At 40.4% G+C, this 18088-nt stretch overlaps 1 protein-coding gene across 1 annotated transcript in view; it reads left to right on the top strand.

Annotated features, from left to right (window-relative positions):
• STX6 (syntaxin 6) overlaps positions 1-18088 on the top strand; it is a 63552-nt gene that overhangs the window by 8789 nt on the left and 36675 nt on the right. Inside the window, exons 2-3 of the mRNA XM_036754412.1 lie at positions 11847-12016; positions 16510-16604. Of these exons, the coding sequence (XP_036610307.1) occupies positions 11847-12016; positions 16510-16604 (265 nt within the window). The remainder of the gene's footprint in view (positions 1-11846; positions 12017-16509; positions 16605-18088) is intronic.

The raw sequence follows: 18088 nt of genomic DNA, 5'->3' as shown, positions 1-18088 counted from the left end.
ATTTGGTTTTTTGCCATGGTTGATTATGCCTGTCATGTTCTGTTATTTAATGAAAGATTAGCTAAGAGAAGCAAGCCTACAAGTTTTGCCTGAATAAATGCCTTGACTTTTTATAAGAACAGCTAGGATATTCTTTACCACTTGTGGCTGCTCAACTCTTTGGTTAAAAGCACAGCGCTAATGAGACCACGGTTGTGTGTTTTAACCAGCTGAATCAGTTACATTATTTGTTTCTAGAGCCTCAGAATTCATCCTACTCAGCTGGCACACTTTTTTTTTTAATTCTTGGTTACTTGAGAAATTGTAAAGAGAGTTGGCCTAGGTCAGCATAAATCCTTTACAACTACATAGCAAATTTCATGAATGAAGGATAGCCTTTTTATTTTTTTATTTCTTTTTTCAGTGTTCATAATAATGTTAGATTATAATATTGGGCCCAAATTTAATTTGAACAGTCGAGTAGCCACAAAAGTAGTAAATCCTGGTTGAAATATACCAGCCTATTTGTATGACTTGATATAGGTTTCCTCTTCTTGCAGTAGTACATATATATCAGATACAGATGATATGTATATCCTGAGTTTTAACAGGACCAGTGGATACCAGTAACTTATACGTGAAATATGCCAACTTGGAGGTTTCTTAAAGCTTCAGTTTCCAAAGAAGAATTTGTATATCCTTTGCAGAATTGATAAGTATGTGTCCTGTAAAGGAGGGAATATCCATATCACATATATACTGTGTGTGTGTATACGTTTATATATGTAGAGAGACATACACGTATCTATCAGTTTTTTTTGGGGGGGGGGGCAGTTTTCATTGATGCATATTGCTAACTTGGAATCCTAAAGAGTTGTTTGGGGCCTTGAGAGTTTAAGAGACTTGACCATGATCACACAGCTAGTATGTGTGTATTAGAAGCAGAACTTGAACCCAGGTCTTCATGACTCCACAGCCAGCCCTCTCTACTCTTTCATTCTGTTTCTTTGAAGCAATTTGTCTATGAGAAAATACCAATATTTTTTAAATGACCCTCATGCTACAAATCATCACTCACAGAAAGTAGATGTCCCACTAAGCTGAAAGAGAATCTGATATAGACATATTAGGACCTCAACATTCAGTTTAGGCTTTTGAAAGACATGGACAGAGCCAGGACAGGTTATCAAGAATGAATCAAAAGGCATGGCACACCCAGTGCTAGAAGAATAGGGCCAGGATTTCAAAATGAATTGAGGCCCCAAAGGAAAGCCAAGGATGACGATAGGAAGGGAGCAGCTGGGGGTGGGGTGAGGGATGGTATAATGGATTAGAGCAGTGGGCTTGGAGTTAAGAAGACCTGAGTTCAAATGCTGTTTCAAGTACTTATTTAGCTATGTGACCATTTAACATCTCAGTCTCGGTGTCCTCATCTGTAAAATAAGGGGGTTGGACCTAATCGTCTCTCTGGCCCCTTTCAGCTCTAAATCTAGACTTTAGATGGTTTAATGTTTAGCTGGGGGGGGGGGAGGAGGGTCAAAGCGAGGGAAAGGACCGTAGCTTGGGATGGAGAAAAGATACTTCTCTTTGCTTTTTATTTGCCTCTTTTTCTGCACTAAGGAAAGAACAATCTAGTCTTTTGGGACTAGAAAGGATAAAACAAAAATAGTTAATAGTATGTTGGTAACCAAAACAAGTAAGAAGAATTACTGAACTGCCCTAGATGATTGCTAGCCATGTGACCCAGATGCCGTCGCAACTGGGGCAATTGGGAAAAGCCTTGTGTGAGAAGTTGGTGAAGGAGAAATGATAACCCAGGCATGTAGAAATCTCAAACCAAAGTTCCCAAGGCAGGGCCACCTGGAATGAATTTGTGGACCCAAGTATTCTTTAAGTCAAGGAGGCAAAGATTTATTACGCTTTTTCAGCGGGCAAGAGTTCTTAGGGAACCTGCAACCATACAGGGCTACAGGAAAAGTTTAAGTACAAGATTTAGGGATGAAACCTGTCAGTTTGATGTTTTGGGGTGGGATTAGGGAGTGGCTATGGTGTGGTTAAGGGGTGGTCAGTTCTTAAAGGAACATGCACTTTTTGTATCTACTGTGCCGGTATCTTACCCAGAGTTCACTAGGAAATAGCCCAAGGTGTGGGTGTGGTTTTTGCTGTGAAACATCACTAAGTCACCAAAAGTTCAGGGCTGACTGGGAATGTCCAGGTGGATTCCATCACATGGCTTGTTAGACAAGATTAATGTAAGGGAGTATACATTTGACTATGTCTAGGATATATATTAGGTTCAGTTTATCATCCAGAAATCAATCTATAATTGGGCATAGCTGCTTGCTGAGGAAGAAGCAGAGATAATTTTGGGGCACGCTGTCCTTGAACTGGAGAGAGGCTGCCTGGGCCAGTACTTTGAATCTAGGGAGAGATGTGATTTTAGAACTGGAGTTCAGGCACAGGCACCTAAGCAGAGGCTAAGGAGAAATGTGATGTTAGAATTAGGGTGCAAGCACAGGCACCCCATCAAGGTGACACTTAAGCTGACTTTTGAATGAGAAATTCTCAGAGGTGGAGGTGATGAGGGAGGTCATTCTAGGCATGGAGGACCTCTTGTACAAAGTCAAGGAGAAGGGAAGTAGGGCATTGAGTATAAGGAATGGCAAGAAGACCAATTTGGTTGAACAGGAGGGTGTGAGAAGGGGAGTGATAAAAGCCTTGGAATGGTATTTTGGTTGGGAATGACTCCACCGAGGAATCGGTCACCTTTCCTTTTTCAGAAGCAGTGGTAGTATTGATTTGGTTATCTTTCCTAGAGCAAGTGATGAAAAGGAAAGGGTTAGCATGAGGTGTGCATGGACACAGGGTAGATAGCAAAAAGATAGCTAGGATGGATAGTCCTGGGAAGTGAAAACACAGTTTGCAGTGGCTGATTAACCAGTCAGTACAGCACTATGCAGGGCTGTGATTCCAAAGGAAAGCTGAGCAAATTGTCATCCTGTATCTGGCCTCAGGAAGGAACGTAAGTGATATGTAGCTGGAGGAAGACCAGTAGCTAGGTTAGGTCACTCAGTGGGATTTGAAGCATAAAGAATACTGTAAAAATACCTAGATTTTAGTTAGGTATTTGTTAGAGGCTCTCAAACTGTCCTTGTAGAAGATAATAACAATGGCTAACATTTATATACCTATGGCTTTAAGGTTTCCAAATTAATTTCATTTGGTTCTCAAAACAACCCTGATTTAAGGCTGTTATCTATTTTACGGATAAGGAAGATGAGGCTGAGGGAGTTTAAGTTAAATGACTTAGCCTGTTCCCAGGCTGGTATCTGAGAGCCAGATTTTAACTCAGAGCTTCCTGACTCTTAACTCCAATGTCCTGTCAACTATACCAGCAAATTAGGAAGTCAGCAAGCATGTATTATGTATCTGCAACATGCAGACAACTACAGACAAGATAAAATAAAATATAGACAAAGTAAATTGGAGGTAATCAACAGAGGAAAAGCACTAGCATTAAAAAGAATCCGGAAGACCTCTTCGCAGAAGGTGAGGTTTTAGCTGAGACTGGAAGGAAGCCAGAAAAGTTAGGTGGCAGAGATGAGGAAAGAGGAAGTTTCAAGCACAATGTATAGCAAGTGAAAATGCCTGGAGTTAGAAGCTGGAGTGTCTAGTTAGAACAACAGCAAAAGGGTCAGTGTCAGTGGATCACAGAGTAGTGGGGTGGGGAGAAAGTTAAGGACTAAGAAGGCTTCAAAGGTAGGAAGGGACTAGGTTATGGAGGTCTTTAAAAGGCAGAGGATTTTACATTTGATCCTGGAGGCAGTAGGGAGCCACTGGAGTTGATTAAACGGGGGTGGGGATGAGGGAGGGCGACATAGTCAGACTTTGGTTTTAGGAAGATCAGTTTGACAGCTGAGTCAAGGATGAACTGGAGTGGGGAGGGATTTGAGGTAGAGAGACCAAGAAGAAGGCTGTTGTAATAGGCCAAGTGTGAAGCGATGAGGGCCTGCATCAGGGTGGCGGCATATGTAAGAGATATTGTGAATGTGGAAATGACAGGACTTGGCAACAAACTGGATCTTGGGCGGGGGGCAGGTAAGAGAGTGAGGAGTTGAGAATGACACCTAGGTTTTGAGCCTGGATGATGCTATCCTCTATAGTAAGAGGGAAGTTAGGAGCAGAGGAGGATTTGGGGGGAAAGGTAATGAGCTCGGTTTTAGACACGTCAGGTTTAACATGTGTATGAGACATCCAGTTCAAAATGCCTAGAGGTCAGGGCTGGACAAATATAGCTGAGAATCATTTGCATAAAGGTAATAGTCAAACCACAGGAGCTGATTAGTGCATGAAGTAGAATTGTATAGAGGGAAAAGAGGAGATTGCACAGAGCCTTGAGAGTTGGGATGTGCAGGGTTAGCAGGAGTGACCTAGAAGAGAAAAGGCTGTTGGATTTGGAGGGCCAGTTTCTGACTTACTCATTCAGCTGAAACTGCTCTTTCCAAAGTTGCCAGTAGTCTCTTAATTGCCAAATCATTTGCCTTTTCTCAATTCTCATCATTCTTGTCTACAGGAGTACCAATTCTACTACCGCACTCTGTAACAGTGTCTGGCACATAGTAAGCCCATAACAAATGTTTGTTGCCTGCCTACAGTATTTGACCTTGCTGGCTGTCATGTCTTCCTCAATACCCTCTCTTCTCTGGGCTTTGTCTTGGTTTTCCTGTTGGCTGGGATTCACTCTTCAGCCTCTTTTGCTAGCTCATTATCCATATCACACACCTCCACACTGTGAGTACCTCAAGGCTCTGTGCTGGGTTACCTTCTCTTTTCTCTTTACACTCTTTCACTGGGAAGTAACTCCCAGATTTCTATAGTAAGTCCTCATCTCTTTACTGAATTCTAGTCCCCCATTATTAACTGCCTGTTGGACATAGCGAATTGAATGTCCCTCAGGCATCTTAATTTTCTTTCCAGATTTTTGCTACCATAAAAAGTGCTTCTATAAATATGATGATATTTCTTTCATAATCAACTCCATAGCTGGGCTCTGTTCCACTGGATACCACCATGTGCTTCTGTGGCAATATTCCATTGCTAATGATGAAGGGAGGAAGAAAAAGATCCTCTTTTCCCTTTACTTTACTTATTAAGGGGAAAAGAGGGAAGAAGAAACACCTCCCTTTGATCTAGTCTTCTCCAATGAAACTTCTGCTTGATTTCTCAGCTTTTAACTCTCCCATTGAGTCAATCCACACTTTCAATCCACACTTATTCTCTGCCAATTCTACATTTAATTAATAATCTTTGTCTTCTGGCAGCTGGGAAGATTTTTTTCCCCTTTATCTTTATGCTATACATAAACTGGTGTATAGTTGAAAGAATTATGACTTTAGAGCCAGTATCTGTATTCAGATTTTGGTTCTGCTACTTACTACCTCTGCAGCCTCAGGAAAGTCAAACTTAGCCAAATTTAACTCCCTGGATCTCAGTTTCTTCATTTATAAAATGACAGATTTGGACTAGATAATCACTAAGGCCTTTTCCTCCTCCTAGATCACTGTGTTGTTGTGGTGGAGGGGTTTGTGTAGCTCAGTGAAACTATGAGCTAAACCATATAGGCATGACCTGAATAACATTCCTTATGAATGTGAAATGGAAGTGATAAAAAGATTTTAGGGATTAGATCTAGTAGAAAGAGTACCTTAAGAACTACAGAAAGAGGTTCATAATATTGTACAGGAGACAGCAATAAAAAACATCCTAAAGAAAAAGAAGAGCAAGAAAGCAAAATGGCTCTGGTGAGGCTTTACAAATAGCTGAGGGAAAGGGAAAGAAGAAAGGGAAAGATATCCCTGAACGCAGAATTCAGAGAGTTTCAAGACTTAAGGTTTTCTTAAATTAACAATGCAAAGAAATAGAAGAAAACAATAGAATGGGAAAGACGATATCAAGGGAATGTTTCATGCAAAATTGGGCATGATAAAAGACAAAAATGGTAGGGACTTAACAGAAGTAGAAGAGATTAAGAAGCAGTGGCAAGAATATACAGAACTATATAAGAAACATCATCTGATGACCATGAAGCTGTGGTTACCGATCTAGAGCCATACATCCTGGAGAGCAAAATCAAGTGGACCTCAGGAAGCATTGCTGGCAATAGGCTAGTGGGGGGGAGGCGGGGTGTGATGAAATTCCAGCTGAGCTATTTAAAACCCTAAAAGATGATGCAACTAAAGTGCTACACTGAATATGCCAGCAAATTTGGAAAACTCGTCAGTGGCCACTGGATTGGAGAAGGTTAGTTTATACGCCAGTCCTAAAGAAGGTTAATGCCAAAGAATATTCAAACTATCAAACATTTGTACTCATTTCACATGCCAGCAAGGTCATGCTTAAGATTCTGCAAGCTAGGCTTTTGCAGTATGTGAATCAAGAATTACCAGAAAAGCAGGCTGGCTTTCAAAGAGGTAGGAGCTAGAGACCAAATTGCCAGCAATTGCTAGATTATGGAGAAATCCGGAGAGTTCCAAAAAAAATCTACTTCTTCATTTACTTCACTAAAGCCTTCAGAGGCAAGTCCTCAAAGAGATAGGAATACCAGATCATCTTGTCTCCTAAGAAACCTGTATGGTGTGTGGGTCAAGAAGCAACAATTAGAACCAAACTTAGAAGAATTGATTGATTTAAGATTGGGAAAGAGGTACCACAAGGCTGTGTATTGTCACCTTATTTATTTGACTTACATACAGAGTATATGGGGCCATCTCCAGTCGTTCTGATCTATATCTTGCCACTGGGCCCAGATGGCTTCAGAGGAGAAAGTGAGGCTGGTGACTTTGCACAGCCCTCCCTCGCTTAACTCCAAATCACTTGCAAGTCATGGAATTACCTTCCTGATGTCATGGTCCTCTTTGAGAACAAAGGACAAATAACAACATGCAGAGTATAGCATGCAAAATACCACACTGGACCAATCAAAAGCTGGAATTAAGGTTGCCAGGAGAAATATGAACAGACTCACATATGCAGATGATACCGCTTTGCTGGTGGCAGAAAGTGAAGAAGAATTAGGAAGCCTCTTGGTGAGCATGAAAGAGGAGAGTGTAAAAGTTGGCTTGAGGCTTAACATCAAAAAAACAAAACCTAAGATCATTGCATTTGGTCCCATTACTTCCTGGCAAATAGAGGGAAAAGAAATGAAAGCAGTGTCAAATTTCACATTTTGGAGTTCAGAGATCACTGCAGATAGTGACTAAAGACATGAAAATAAAAGACTCTCCTTGAGAGGAAAGCTATGGCAAGTTTGGACAGCATACTAAAAAGCAGAGACGTTACCTTGATGACAAAGGTCTGTATAGCCAAAGCTATGTTTTTTCCAGTGGTAATCTATGACTGTGAGAGTTGGGCTATAAGGAAAGCTGAGCATCACTGAATCAGTGCATTCAAATTGTGGTGCTAGAGAAGGTTTTTGAGAGTTCCTTGGACGACAAGGATATCGAATCAGTTAGTACTTAAAGACATTAATTCAGACTACTTATTAGAAGGACAAATACTGAAGCCGAAACGTGAATATTTTGGCTGCAAAATGAGAAGACAGGACTCACTGGAAAAGATTCTGATGCTTGGAAAGATTGAAGGCAAAAGGAGGAGGGGATGGCAGAGGATGAGATTAATAAAGAGTGTCATGAAAGCAATGAATGTGAGCTCAGACAGACTTTGGGAGATAGTGGGGGATAGAAGGGCCTGCGTCCATGGGGTTGACTCTCCATGAAAAGTTGGACACAACTGACCATCAACAAAGATCCTGTCTAGCTGTAAATCTATGGTCTTATGTCCAAAATAGAACTCATTAGCGCCTCCTCTCAGCCCACCTCTCTTCCAAATGTCCCTGTTAAAGACACCACCATTTTACCCCAGAGTTAAAACTTCACCGTCTTTCTTAGCTTGCCACTTATCTCACCTATAAAAGCAGTTGCCAGATGTTGCCATTTTTCCTCCACATCATCTTATGTACGTCCGCTTCTCTCCACTCCCATAGCCACCACCCTAGTTCAGGTCCCCATCACTTTTCACCTGGGCCATTTGGTCTCCTTATCGACCTCTTCTCCTTACATTTCTTCCCATTCTGATGAATCTTCCACACTCCTCCTAAAGTGATCTTACTTACGTGCTGGGCTGGCTCCCTTTCTCAGGAATCTCCAATGAGTCCCTATTTAGGATGAAATAGAAGCTCTCTGTTTGGCATTTAAAGAAAGCTCTTAAAAAACTGGTTTCAATCTCCATTTCTAGCCTTATTACACAATATTCCTCTTTATGTATCTTCCAGGCCAGATAAGCTGGTCTTACTGTTCCTCATACTTTTTTTTGTTCCATTCTTATGCTTTGTACTGGCTGTCCCCCAAACCTTGAATTTACTCCCTCTTCACCTTTTCCTCTTAAAATCCCTAATCTCCTACAAGTCTCATTTCAAGCATAGTCTTCTAAATCAGACCTTTCCTTATACCCCTCCTGACCTCTTCCTGACTTCTAGGCTTCAAAATCATGTTTTTGTACTTGTCTTATCCTGGAACTACCCTCAACACCTGCAGCCTCCTAGCTTTGAAACATCTAACCACCCCTTTAGCCTTCTCAAACTGTTTCCCTCTGCAAGGCCCACGTCCTTCTCCCATTGGTAAATTCCTTCTGGGGTCTCCATTCTGTGGAGGGGCCAAAGCCAGCCTTCATTCTCCTGGCCTTGAATTATTGAATCCTTGACTTACACACCACGCCTTCGTCCTCTCATCTCCTTTTCATTTCCCTTTTTTGTGTTTTCTTCTCACATTAGAATGTAAGCTACTTTAGGGCAGTGACTTCTTTTTGCTTGTTTATGTATCTGTCTGGCACATAAGAAGTGCTTAATCAATCTTTATTTTCTTCCTTCCTTTTTTCCCTATCTGTGGGTATAGCATATGGCTGTATCTTAGACCTTTGTCTCTTTTCTTTCTTCTCTCCTAGTGATTTCCCCAACTCTCATGGCTCTATCTGTCCCCTTATGGAAATGATTGCCAGATCTACATGTGTAGCCCTAGTCTTTCTCCTGAACCCCATTCCCATATTACCAGCTGCCTATTGGACATATCCAAATAATTATTCAATAAGCGGTTCAAACTCACTATGTCCAAAACTGAACTCATAATTTTTTCTCCAAAACTCTCCCCTCCTGCTAATTTCTCCGTTTCTGTTGAGAATATCACTATCCTTCTAGTAACATAGGTTTGTACCTCAAGAAGAATCTCCTTATCCCCATCCCACTGTAACTTAGACTTTGCTCTCTGAGCACCTCCCAGACCAGTGGTCCTGCTTCTAGTCACTGCAGCCATCAGCAGGGGAAGCAACCCCTGTGGAAATGGGACCTCTCTAATAATTGAAGTGTTGGGGTTGGGTTTTTTTTTTCTGATATGCTAGCCATCTTCACCAAATGCCTACTACGCAGGCAAACCAGCTTAGCTGAAGCTTCAAGGTACCCTGAGGGAGAGATTGGAGGCAGCTTGTGCTAAGCCAATCAAACCACTGCCACCACTTTGAGTACCATCTCCTCTCAGACCCAGAACTATAAGAGTCATAAGGATAGCAATATCTATATGCCCACTGGTCTTGCTTCTAGTCTAGATTATCATTTAGGGAAGTAATAGCTGTGGGAAAGGGACCTATCAACATTACCAGTACCAGCCACTAACCAGCTGCCACCAAAACACAGGTAAGCCCAAGAGCCCTGGGAGTAGCAGCACTGCTCAGACCGATGGCTTCAACCTCAGTCCTTTGCAGCCATCAGTAGGGGAAGCAACCCTTGTGCAGATGGGACCTAACGGCTGCTTCTGTGGGTGTTACAGCCCCAGCTTCCTCAGCAGCTACAACTACTGAAGATTAAATCTTGAGACCAAAGACCTCAGCGCTCAGTGTCAGAAACTGATAAGATTCTGTCATTGGAAATGACATCAAAGAAGATGCATTATTATCTGCTTTGCTGCTGCACTGTAAGAACCATGAATTTTCTGTCTGACTTGTCTCTCCATTCAGAATGTGAGTTCCTTGAGAGCAGAGATTGTTTTGCTTTTTCATTTGTATTCCCAGCATATGGTGCTTTGCACATAGTAGGCACTTAGTAAAATGCTCATTTATTCATTGATCTTGTCTGGAACCAAGTCACTCCCCAGTCATTTTGCTCACTGGCTTATCCTCTTCCCCATTGCCACCCCACCCAATGCCCTTTTATGTGTTGTCTTTCCCCATCAGAATGTAATCTCCTCAAGGTTAGGGACTGCCTTTCTTATTTATAAGTACTGGGATCCTCGATACATATCCTGGCATATTGTGAATACTTCATTTTTTTTTTCATTCATTCTTCCTTAACTCTTTCCACTACTTCTTACATCGACTCAGTTAATTTTTGTTTATTCCACCCACATGCCATCTCTTGTATCAATCCCCTTCTCTTCGCTCATCACTACTTGGATTATTACAGTATTCTCCTAGTCTTCCATCCTCTAGTCTCCTCTCTCCAATCAGCCTTTGACTCTGGCCACCTCACTCTCCTCTTATGGAGCTGCAGTTGTTTCTCTTTTTTCTAGGATAAAATACAGATTCTTCTGTCACTTGAAGACCTCGATCCTCTGGCTCCAGCCTACCTTTCCAGACTTACTGCATGTTCTTCTCCTTCACTGTTATTTTGTAGCCAAACTTAGGCTTGCTGCTCCCTGATAGGATGTTTCCTCTCCTAACTCTGTGTCTTTGCATAGACTGTCCCCCATTCTTGGGATGTACCCCCACAGACACACACACACACACACACACTCATACATTTGCCTCATATAATCACTAGCTCCCAGCTTGAGTGCCACCTCCTGCAGGAAGCTCCTCACAGTTTCCACAATTGCAGGGGCCTTCCCCTCCAGAACAACAACAAGAGCTAGGGATTCTTTGTTCACTGAGAGTTGGAAGATGCTTCTCTGTAAGTTCAGTGTTGTTATTATCCCTACACGCTTTTAGTATTCCCATTTTTCAGATGAAGAAACAGAGGCTGAGAAAGGTTGAATAACTTGCCTATAGTCACACAGCTAAGTAAGTGTATAAGGCAGGATTTGAACTCAGGTCTGGGCCACTTAGCTGACTGTTTAAATTTTTATGTATATGTTGTTTCCTTCTAATAGAATATAAGTTCCTTAAGAGTAGAAGCTATTTCATCTGCCTTTGTATCATCAGTGCCTAGCATGGTGCTTGGCACATAATAGGCTCTTAATAAATGCTTTTTGAGTTAAATTGAAATGTTAGGGTGATCTCTTTTTGTGTGGCCATAAATTTTATTGAACCATGTAGTATTTGGGGCTTTGATACAGTTAGAACACTGTCATCTTCAATTTGAAGTTGGTAATTTGCATATGATAATTTTTTATTTTAAGCACTAAGGGATCAAACTTGATGTCAGCCAATAAGAAATCCTTTCTGTGGGGCCTTAAAAATGCTTTTGGATGTGAGGTTGGCTGAGGGTGGCCATTTAAAATTTTTATCTCATTTTATTAGAGAAAGAATAGTCCTTTTTTCACATTTGCATTGTCTATTTCATTCTTTTTCTTTTTTCTTTTTTTTTTCTTTTTTTTTTCTTTTTTTTTTGGAGGGGGGAAGGTAGGGCAATTGGGGTTAAGTGACTTGCCCAAGGTCACACGGCTTGTAAGTGTGTCAAGCGTCTAAGGCCAGATTTGAACTCCAGTCTTCCTGACTCCAGGGCCAGTGCTCTACTCACTGCACCACCTAGCTGCCCCCATCTATTTCATTCTTTAATCTCCTCTCTCTCTCTCTCTCTCTTTTTTTTTTCTTTTTTTTTTTTGCAGGGAGGTACAGAAGGCAGTCAATACTGCTCAAGGGTTATTCCAGAGATGGACAGAACTCCTCCAGGATCCTTCCACAGCAACAAGAGAAGAAGTTGACTGGACCACCAATGAGCTCAGAAATAACTTGCGCAGCATAGAATGGGACCTAGAAGATCTGGATGAAACTATCAATATCCTTTAATATCTTTTACTAGTGGTTTGCCAACACACAAATCTTTCTCTAATCATTTCCTTCATTGTGTAATGTGATTTCCTACCATGTCCTGCGATTTACTGTTTTTTTGGGTCATAGTACAATCCAAAATGATTGACAGCTACGCTAAGTAGTTAGTAGTAGTCACATTCATTTACTGTAAATGAAGACCCTTATCATAGTTAAACAATCCAAAAAGAATTCTTCATTTTCCTTTATTTTCATTTTCCATGTATTACTATGAAAAAAGATCCACTAGGGAGAGAAATCCAGCATTACTCAGTGACTACTAATACATTTAACTTTTTAAAATAACATAGCATATGGTTTGGCAGTACAATGATTTAAAAATACAGATGGTGTCCACTTTAAATCCTGTGTACTTAACCAATTATTTTTTACAATAAATACTCCCTATCCATTCCTCATAACAGTAGTATCAGTGGCAGTCCTAGCACATTAAGCTTTGAGGGTTTTTGAGTAGGAGAATGGTGTGAACAGAACTACCCTTTAGAAACATGTATCTGATTCTTTTATATTGGAAGCTGGAATAACTGTAGATGGAAAGATAGACTATCAGAATAGTACAATGAGAGGGTAAAGATGGCAGAAACTACGTGAACTAGGCTGCTGCTATTTGGAGTGGAAAGAAGACAGATTCAAGAGACTTTAGCATAGGGAGAATTGGCAGGATTTGCTGACTGATGGTATGTAGTAAGGCTTGGTGCCTTAGGAGAATGAATGGTGATGCCATTAACCACCTTCAGTAGAGTAGTCAGGAGGAGGAACTGGTTTGGGGAAAGCAGAGGGAGAGGAAGAATTCATTTTGGTTATGTTGAAGCATTAGTAGCAAAACCAGGTGAGAGGTAAAAGCTGTAGTTGTGCAAACACAGGAAGGACTAAAGCTTTGAAAATCAGCTCTAAGACATTTAAAGAGAGAGAATGATTAAAGCCACAGAAAGAGATGAGATTATAAAAGGATGAAGTATAAAGAGAGAAGACATTTGAGGATAAAACTTTGGAGGATGTCTGTACTTAGGCGTAGGGGAAGAAAAGACCCAGAAAAGAAACTGAGGAGACATATTCAGAGAGATAGGAGAAGAATCAATACAGTGAAGCATCACACAAGCCATGAAAAAGTAGTGGCATGGCAGGGGAAGGGTGCATCCCTTTCTCTCCATGAACACAGCCCCCATCACTGTGCATTCCCTCATTGCCTTACACCTGAACCATTTGCAGTAGTTTGCCAGGTGATCTCCCTGCCTCAAGTCCCTTCCCATCCCACTCCATCTTCTGCTCATCTGCCAGAGGGGTCTTCCTGAAGTGCCAGTATGAGCATATTATGCCTCTACTCAATAAACTCCAGTGTCCTCCTGTTGCCTCCATGATCAAATAGAGTCTAGAGTCTTTTATTGTGCTTTCAAAGCCTTTCACAACCTGGCCTCTTGCCACCTTTCCAGTCTTACACTTTACTCCCAGTTCATACTCTACCACTCAGTATCACCGGCCTTTTTGCTCAATATTCTGTCTCTGGACTTTACATTTTCACTGGTTGTCCTCTCTCTGCCTGAAATACTTTGACTCCTTATCTTTACCTCCTTGCTTCCCAGGCATCTCAAGACTCAGTTCAAATACTACCTTCTGAAAGAGGACTTTCCTGATCCCCACCACCTACTAGAGCCTTTCCTTTGAGACTACTTTCTATTCATACTGTTTATATCTTGTATGGTCATAGTTGTATATGTGATCTCTCCCCCATTTAAATATGGGCTCCTTAAGGGCAGGGGACATGCTTTTGCTTTTCTCTATATACTTAGCCCTTAGCACAGGGTTGGCATATAGTAAATGCTTAATAAATGTTGCCAGGAGAAATATCAAAAATCTCAGATATGAAGATGATACCACTCTGATGACAGAAAGTGAAGAGAAAGTAAGAAGCCTCTTGATGAGGGTGAAAGAGAATGTGAAAGCTGGCTTGAAGCTTAACATCAAAAAAACTAAGATCTTGGCAACTGATCCCATTACCTCTTGGCAAATAGAGGGAGAAGAAATGGAGGCTGTGTCAGATTTTATATTCTTGGACTCAAAGATCACTGCAGGTGGTGACTGCAGTCATGAAATTAAAAGCCACTTGCTCCTTGGAAGGAAAGCTATGGGAAATCTGGACAGCGTACTAAAAAGCAGAGACCTCACCTTGCCAACAAATAATCAAAGCTATAGTTTTTCCAGTAGCAAGGCATGCCTTTGAGAGTTGGATTGTAAGGTAAGCTGAGCTCTGCAGAGTCAGTGCTTTTGAAGGACTCATGGGAAAAGACTCTGTTGGGAAAGACTGAATACAAAGGGAGAAGAGGATGACAGAGAATGAGATGGATAGATAGTGTCATGGAAACAGTGAACTTGAACTTGGACAGACTGAGTTGGTAAAGGATGGAAAGGCCTGGTGTGCTGTGATCCGTGGGGTCACAAAGAGTAGGACATGATTGAACAACTACAACAAAATGAATGTTTGTTGACTGACTTATAAGGACATAGAAAAGGTAATTAAATTTAGGAATTAAGAAGCCGTTGGTGATCCTTTAGAGAGCAATTTCAGTAGAACACAGAATGAATGGTAAAAGTAGAAGCTGTTCAAGAGAGTAAGTAGAAGAAAGAAAGGAAATCATAGAAATGGAGAGTAGCTGAGGTTTCTTCTTAGTCTGTCCCCCTCTCCCAGCATATTTGTAGCCTCAAGGGAAGCCATCAGGGGACAGTAAGAAATTGCAAATGTGAGTTACAAATTATAGTTGATGGATCAGAGTTCCAAAGACAGAGGTAAATGGGTTCTTGCCTTAGCAGGAAGGAGGGACATTTGATGATAGATTTTAAAGGTAGAGAAGAGAGAAATTGAGGGTGCCTTAAAATAAGATGGTTTTAATCTCAGTAAATGACAAGGCAAAATCATGTGCTAAGAAAAAGGGGACAAAAATCACTAAAATATAGCTTACTTTTTTTTTTGGCAGGGCAATTGGGGTTAAGTGACTTGCCCAAGGTCACACAGCTAGTACATGTGTCAAGTGTCTGAGGCCGGATTTGAACTCAGGTTCTCCTGACTCCAGGGCTGGTTCTCTACTCACTGCGCCACCTAGCTGCCCCCAGCTTACTTTTTAAAGTGGGGGTGAATAGGGGTAAGGTTAGGGGTTTGCATGTAGAAAAGATTTTGAACAGTTGTTAGGAGTAAGCAAAGGTCCGATAAAACAGTTGCCAAGCAGTTATGATACCCGTATAGAGTTTAAGCAGAGTATACTGTCTAGATAACGCTTTCCTTACAGCTTTGTGATATAGAGTAGTACAAACATTAGCCCTACTTTATGGGTAAGGAAAGTGATGATGAGAAAATTTGGTTTAGCTATGTGAATCCAGTTAATGTATGGAACCCACTTCACATTGTTGTTTCACTTTTTCTAGCAAAGCTTAGCAGTTAGCCAGTATTTACTATTGGCAAAGTGGGTAAAATGAAAATTCAGAGGGCAAGGGATGCTGGGATGCCAATGAGAACATTGCTTGTAATAGGTGTTCAAAGGGGCCAGGCTAGGCAGTGCAATCAAAAGCAATGCCAAGATGGAGAACAGGAGGAATGAATTAGCTCTGGACATCTAGACAAAGGTGAAAAGTAGATTTGGTAATAGAGAATGAATGAGGGAGTAAAGAGGATATAAATATTTGAAGAAGGAAATGAAAGAAACTGAAAACCACGTTGGTTTCTATCTTCTACCTATTTAATATAAGATGGCTATTCAACCAAATTATGTACATAGTGTTAAAAGATGCCACAGTGTAATTTTGATGCTTATTTCATTAGTAGGAGGCTATAGAATCTTGACGTTCAACAAATACTTACCAGCAAATGCTCCTACAACGTACATTCCTTTGCAAAGTTGGTTTTAAAAATTGTTCACACAAAGGATGTGTCCTTTGACCTTGTGCCAACATTGACATTTTTGTTTGACCAGAATTTTGTTGACTCTCAATGTTGACTTTATTTCCGTTGTTGTAGACAGTATGTGTTATTTACTGTTCAGTCTGAATACTTCACACGTCTTCTCGTATTTCTCAGAATTTTTTTGTATTGTAGATTCAGTGTTTCTTAAATTTTAGAGGCTCTTGGACTACCAAACAGAGGTCTTGGAGACCAACCACTTTTAGCCAAATTCTGTACCATCACTTTCCATTTCAGTCATGAAGTCAGCTTTTCTAAGCTATCCCCTCTTAGCCTCTTTTTAAGGGGTTTAGGAATTTTTACATGGGTTGTGGACATGAAAAGTTTGAAAATCACTGGCATAGATTGATTTTGTTTTCAAAAAGTTTGAGCTTAATTCCACTGAGTTTATAGTACTATTCATGTGAGAAATTACTTACGTTAAGAAATAAGATGTTGAGTTTGTGTGGAGTTTTGATGATAGTGAAGTTACTTTATCTTGACTGCTGACCTACGCATAGTTGAAGCAAATCCTCGAAAATTCAACCTTGATGCAACTGAACTGGGTGTAAGGAAAGCCTTCATCACAAGCACACGGCAAGTTGTCAGGGTAAGGAACGTGATCTTGTTCTTTTGTGTTGGAAACAGGTAATATGTTGAATACCTTTCTCTCAGACAAAAGCTAATAGTCCTAGATCTGAAATCATCTTTCTTCTTGAACCAGTTTACTAACAAGTGCCAACTTTTGAAATAGGTTTCTTTGACAAAAGGGCATCTCTTTTTAGTGTAGTCAGATTTATTTTATGGACCAGAGAAAAGACTATAGCTAACAATCTGTCTGCTAGGTATGGAAAATTTCCTTTAAAGGAGTCTTTCCCTTTCCTTTCTCTTTTTTGTCTCCCACTTTCCAGAACAATGGAAATGTGGATTGTGGAAACCACAGTTGTTTTCTGGTTTGAGTGAAAAACCACATTAGTATTGTTGAAGACTAACTGGTATTCTTTATTATTGGAAGCTTTTTCCTCTGGCTAAATTACTTTTAGGAATCCACGGCAGTGACATTTGCATTAGCAACAACTGACTACTGGTCATCATTTAGGAAACAGTTATTTTAGACTAGTAGTCAATAGGTACACTAAAACAATGAACCAACAGAACCGTTTAGTCCATACTTAACTATGGACTAACTGAAGGACCTAATAGCAAATATTATTTTAAAATGGTCCAGTGATTACTAGCCATATGCTTTCATATTTAAAGTAAAACTTTGTGGTTAAGCATATTAGTTTATACACCTTGTTAGGGGAAAACCTGTGATTAAATATGTTCTCGAAGGCTTTCCCTTGAAAATAATTTAGGATCATTTCAGGGCGTTCGAAATGTGACATAGTGATTTTGGGCAAGCAGCTGACAGTTGACTTTTTCAGTATAAGACTGTTAGAGCCATGCAATTTAAATGGTGAGTAGGATCTCCTTTTACTGTCAACTTATAGCGATGATTATTGCTAAAATTAAATATTCAGAATACTGGTATAATTGGCTCTACAGTAGGTTGGTCCTGCATTCCTGAAATGAAATGAGTCAAATTCTTTTTCAAATGTAGTATGGGTGGAAGGAAAGAAGATTGAACTAAGAGTCAAGAAGTAGAATATCTAGTCCCTATTCTGTTACAGTGCAGCTTCAGGCAAGCTAAATCACTCCTTGGAGCCTCAGTGTCTTCATCTGTAAAGCAGGGGGAATGGGCACGTAAAGGCTAAAGATACTTTTCAATTCTAAAATTCTGTTTTTCAGTAGTCAAAACAATCCTTCATAAAGTAGATAATCCCCATTTTTGTTATAAATTTTGATTATATTGCATTGTTTTAATGCAAGATATACTTTTATATAGGAGTTACTATTTCAGTGGTACACATCTGAGAAAATCAGTGATTACACAAAGCTAACCTTAACTATTTTATGTGGTAGTTGAATAGACAAGTCAGAATTTATAGGCAAAATTCATTGTTTAAAGTTAAGTTGGTATCATAATTAGAAATATTCATTTTCTGACTTCTTTGCCCACCTCATCTTCACATATTTCAAAGGAAAAAGTCT

This window comes from Trichosurus vulpecula, chromosome 4 (genome assembly GCF_011100635.1).
Source record: "Trichosurus vulpecula isolate mTriVul1 chromosome 4, mTriVul1.pri, whole genome shotgun sequence".
Lineage (NCBI taxonomy): Eukaryota > Metazoa > Chordata > Mammalia > Diprotodontia > Phalangeridae > Trichosurus > Trichosurus vulpecula.
Note: the sequence above shows the minus strand (reverse complement) of the source record. Positions and strands in the feature narration are given on the sequence as shown.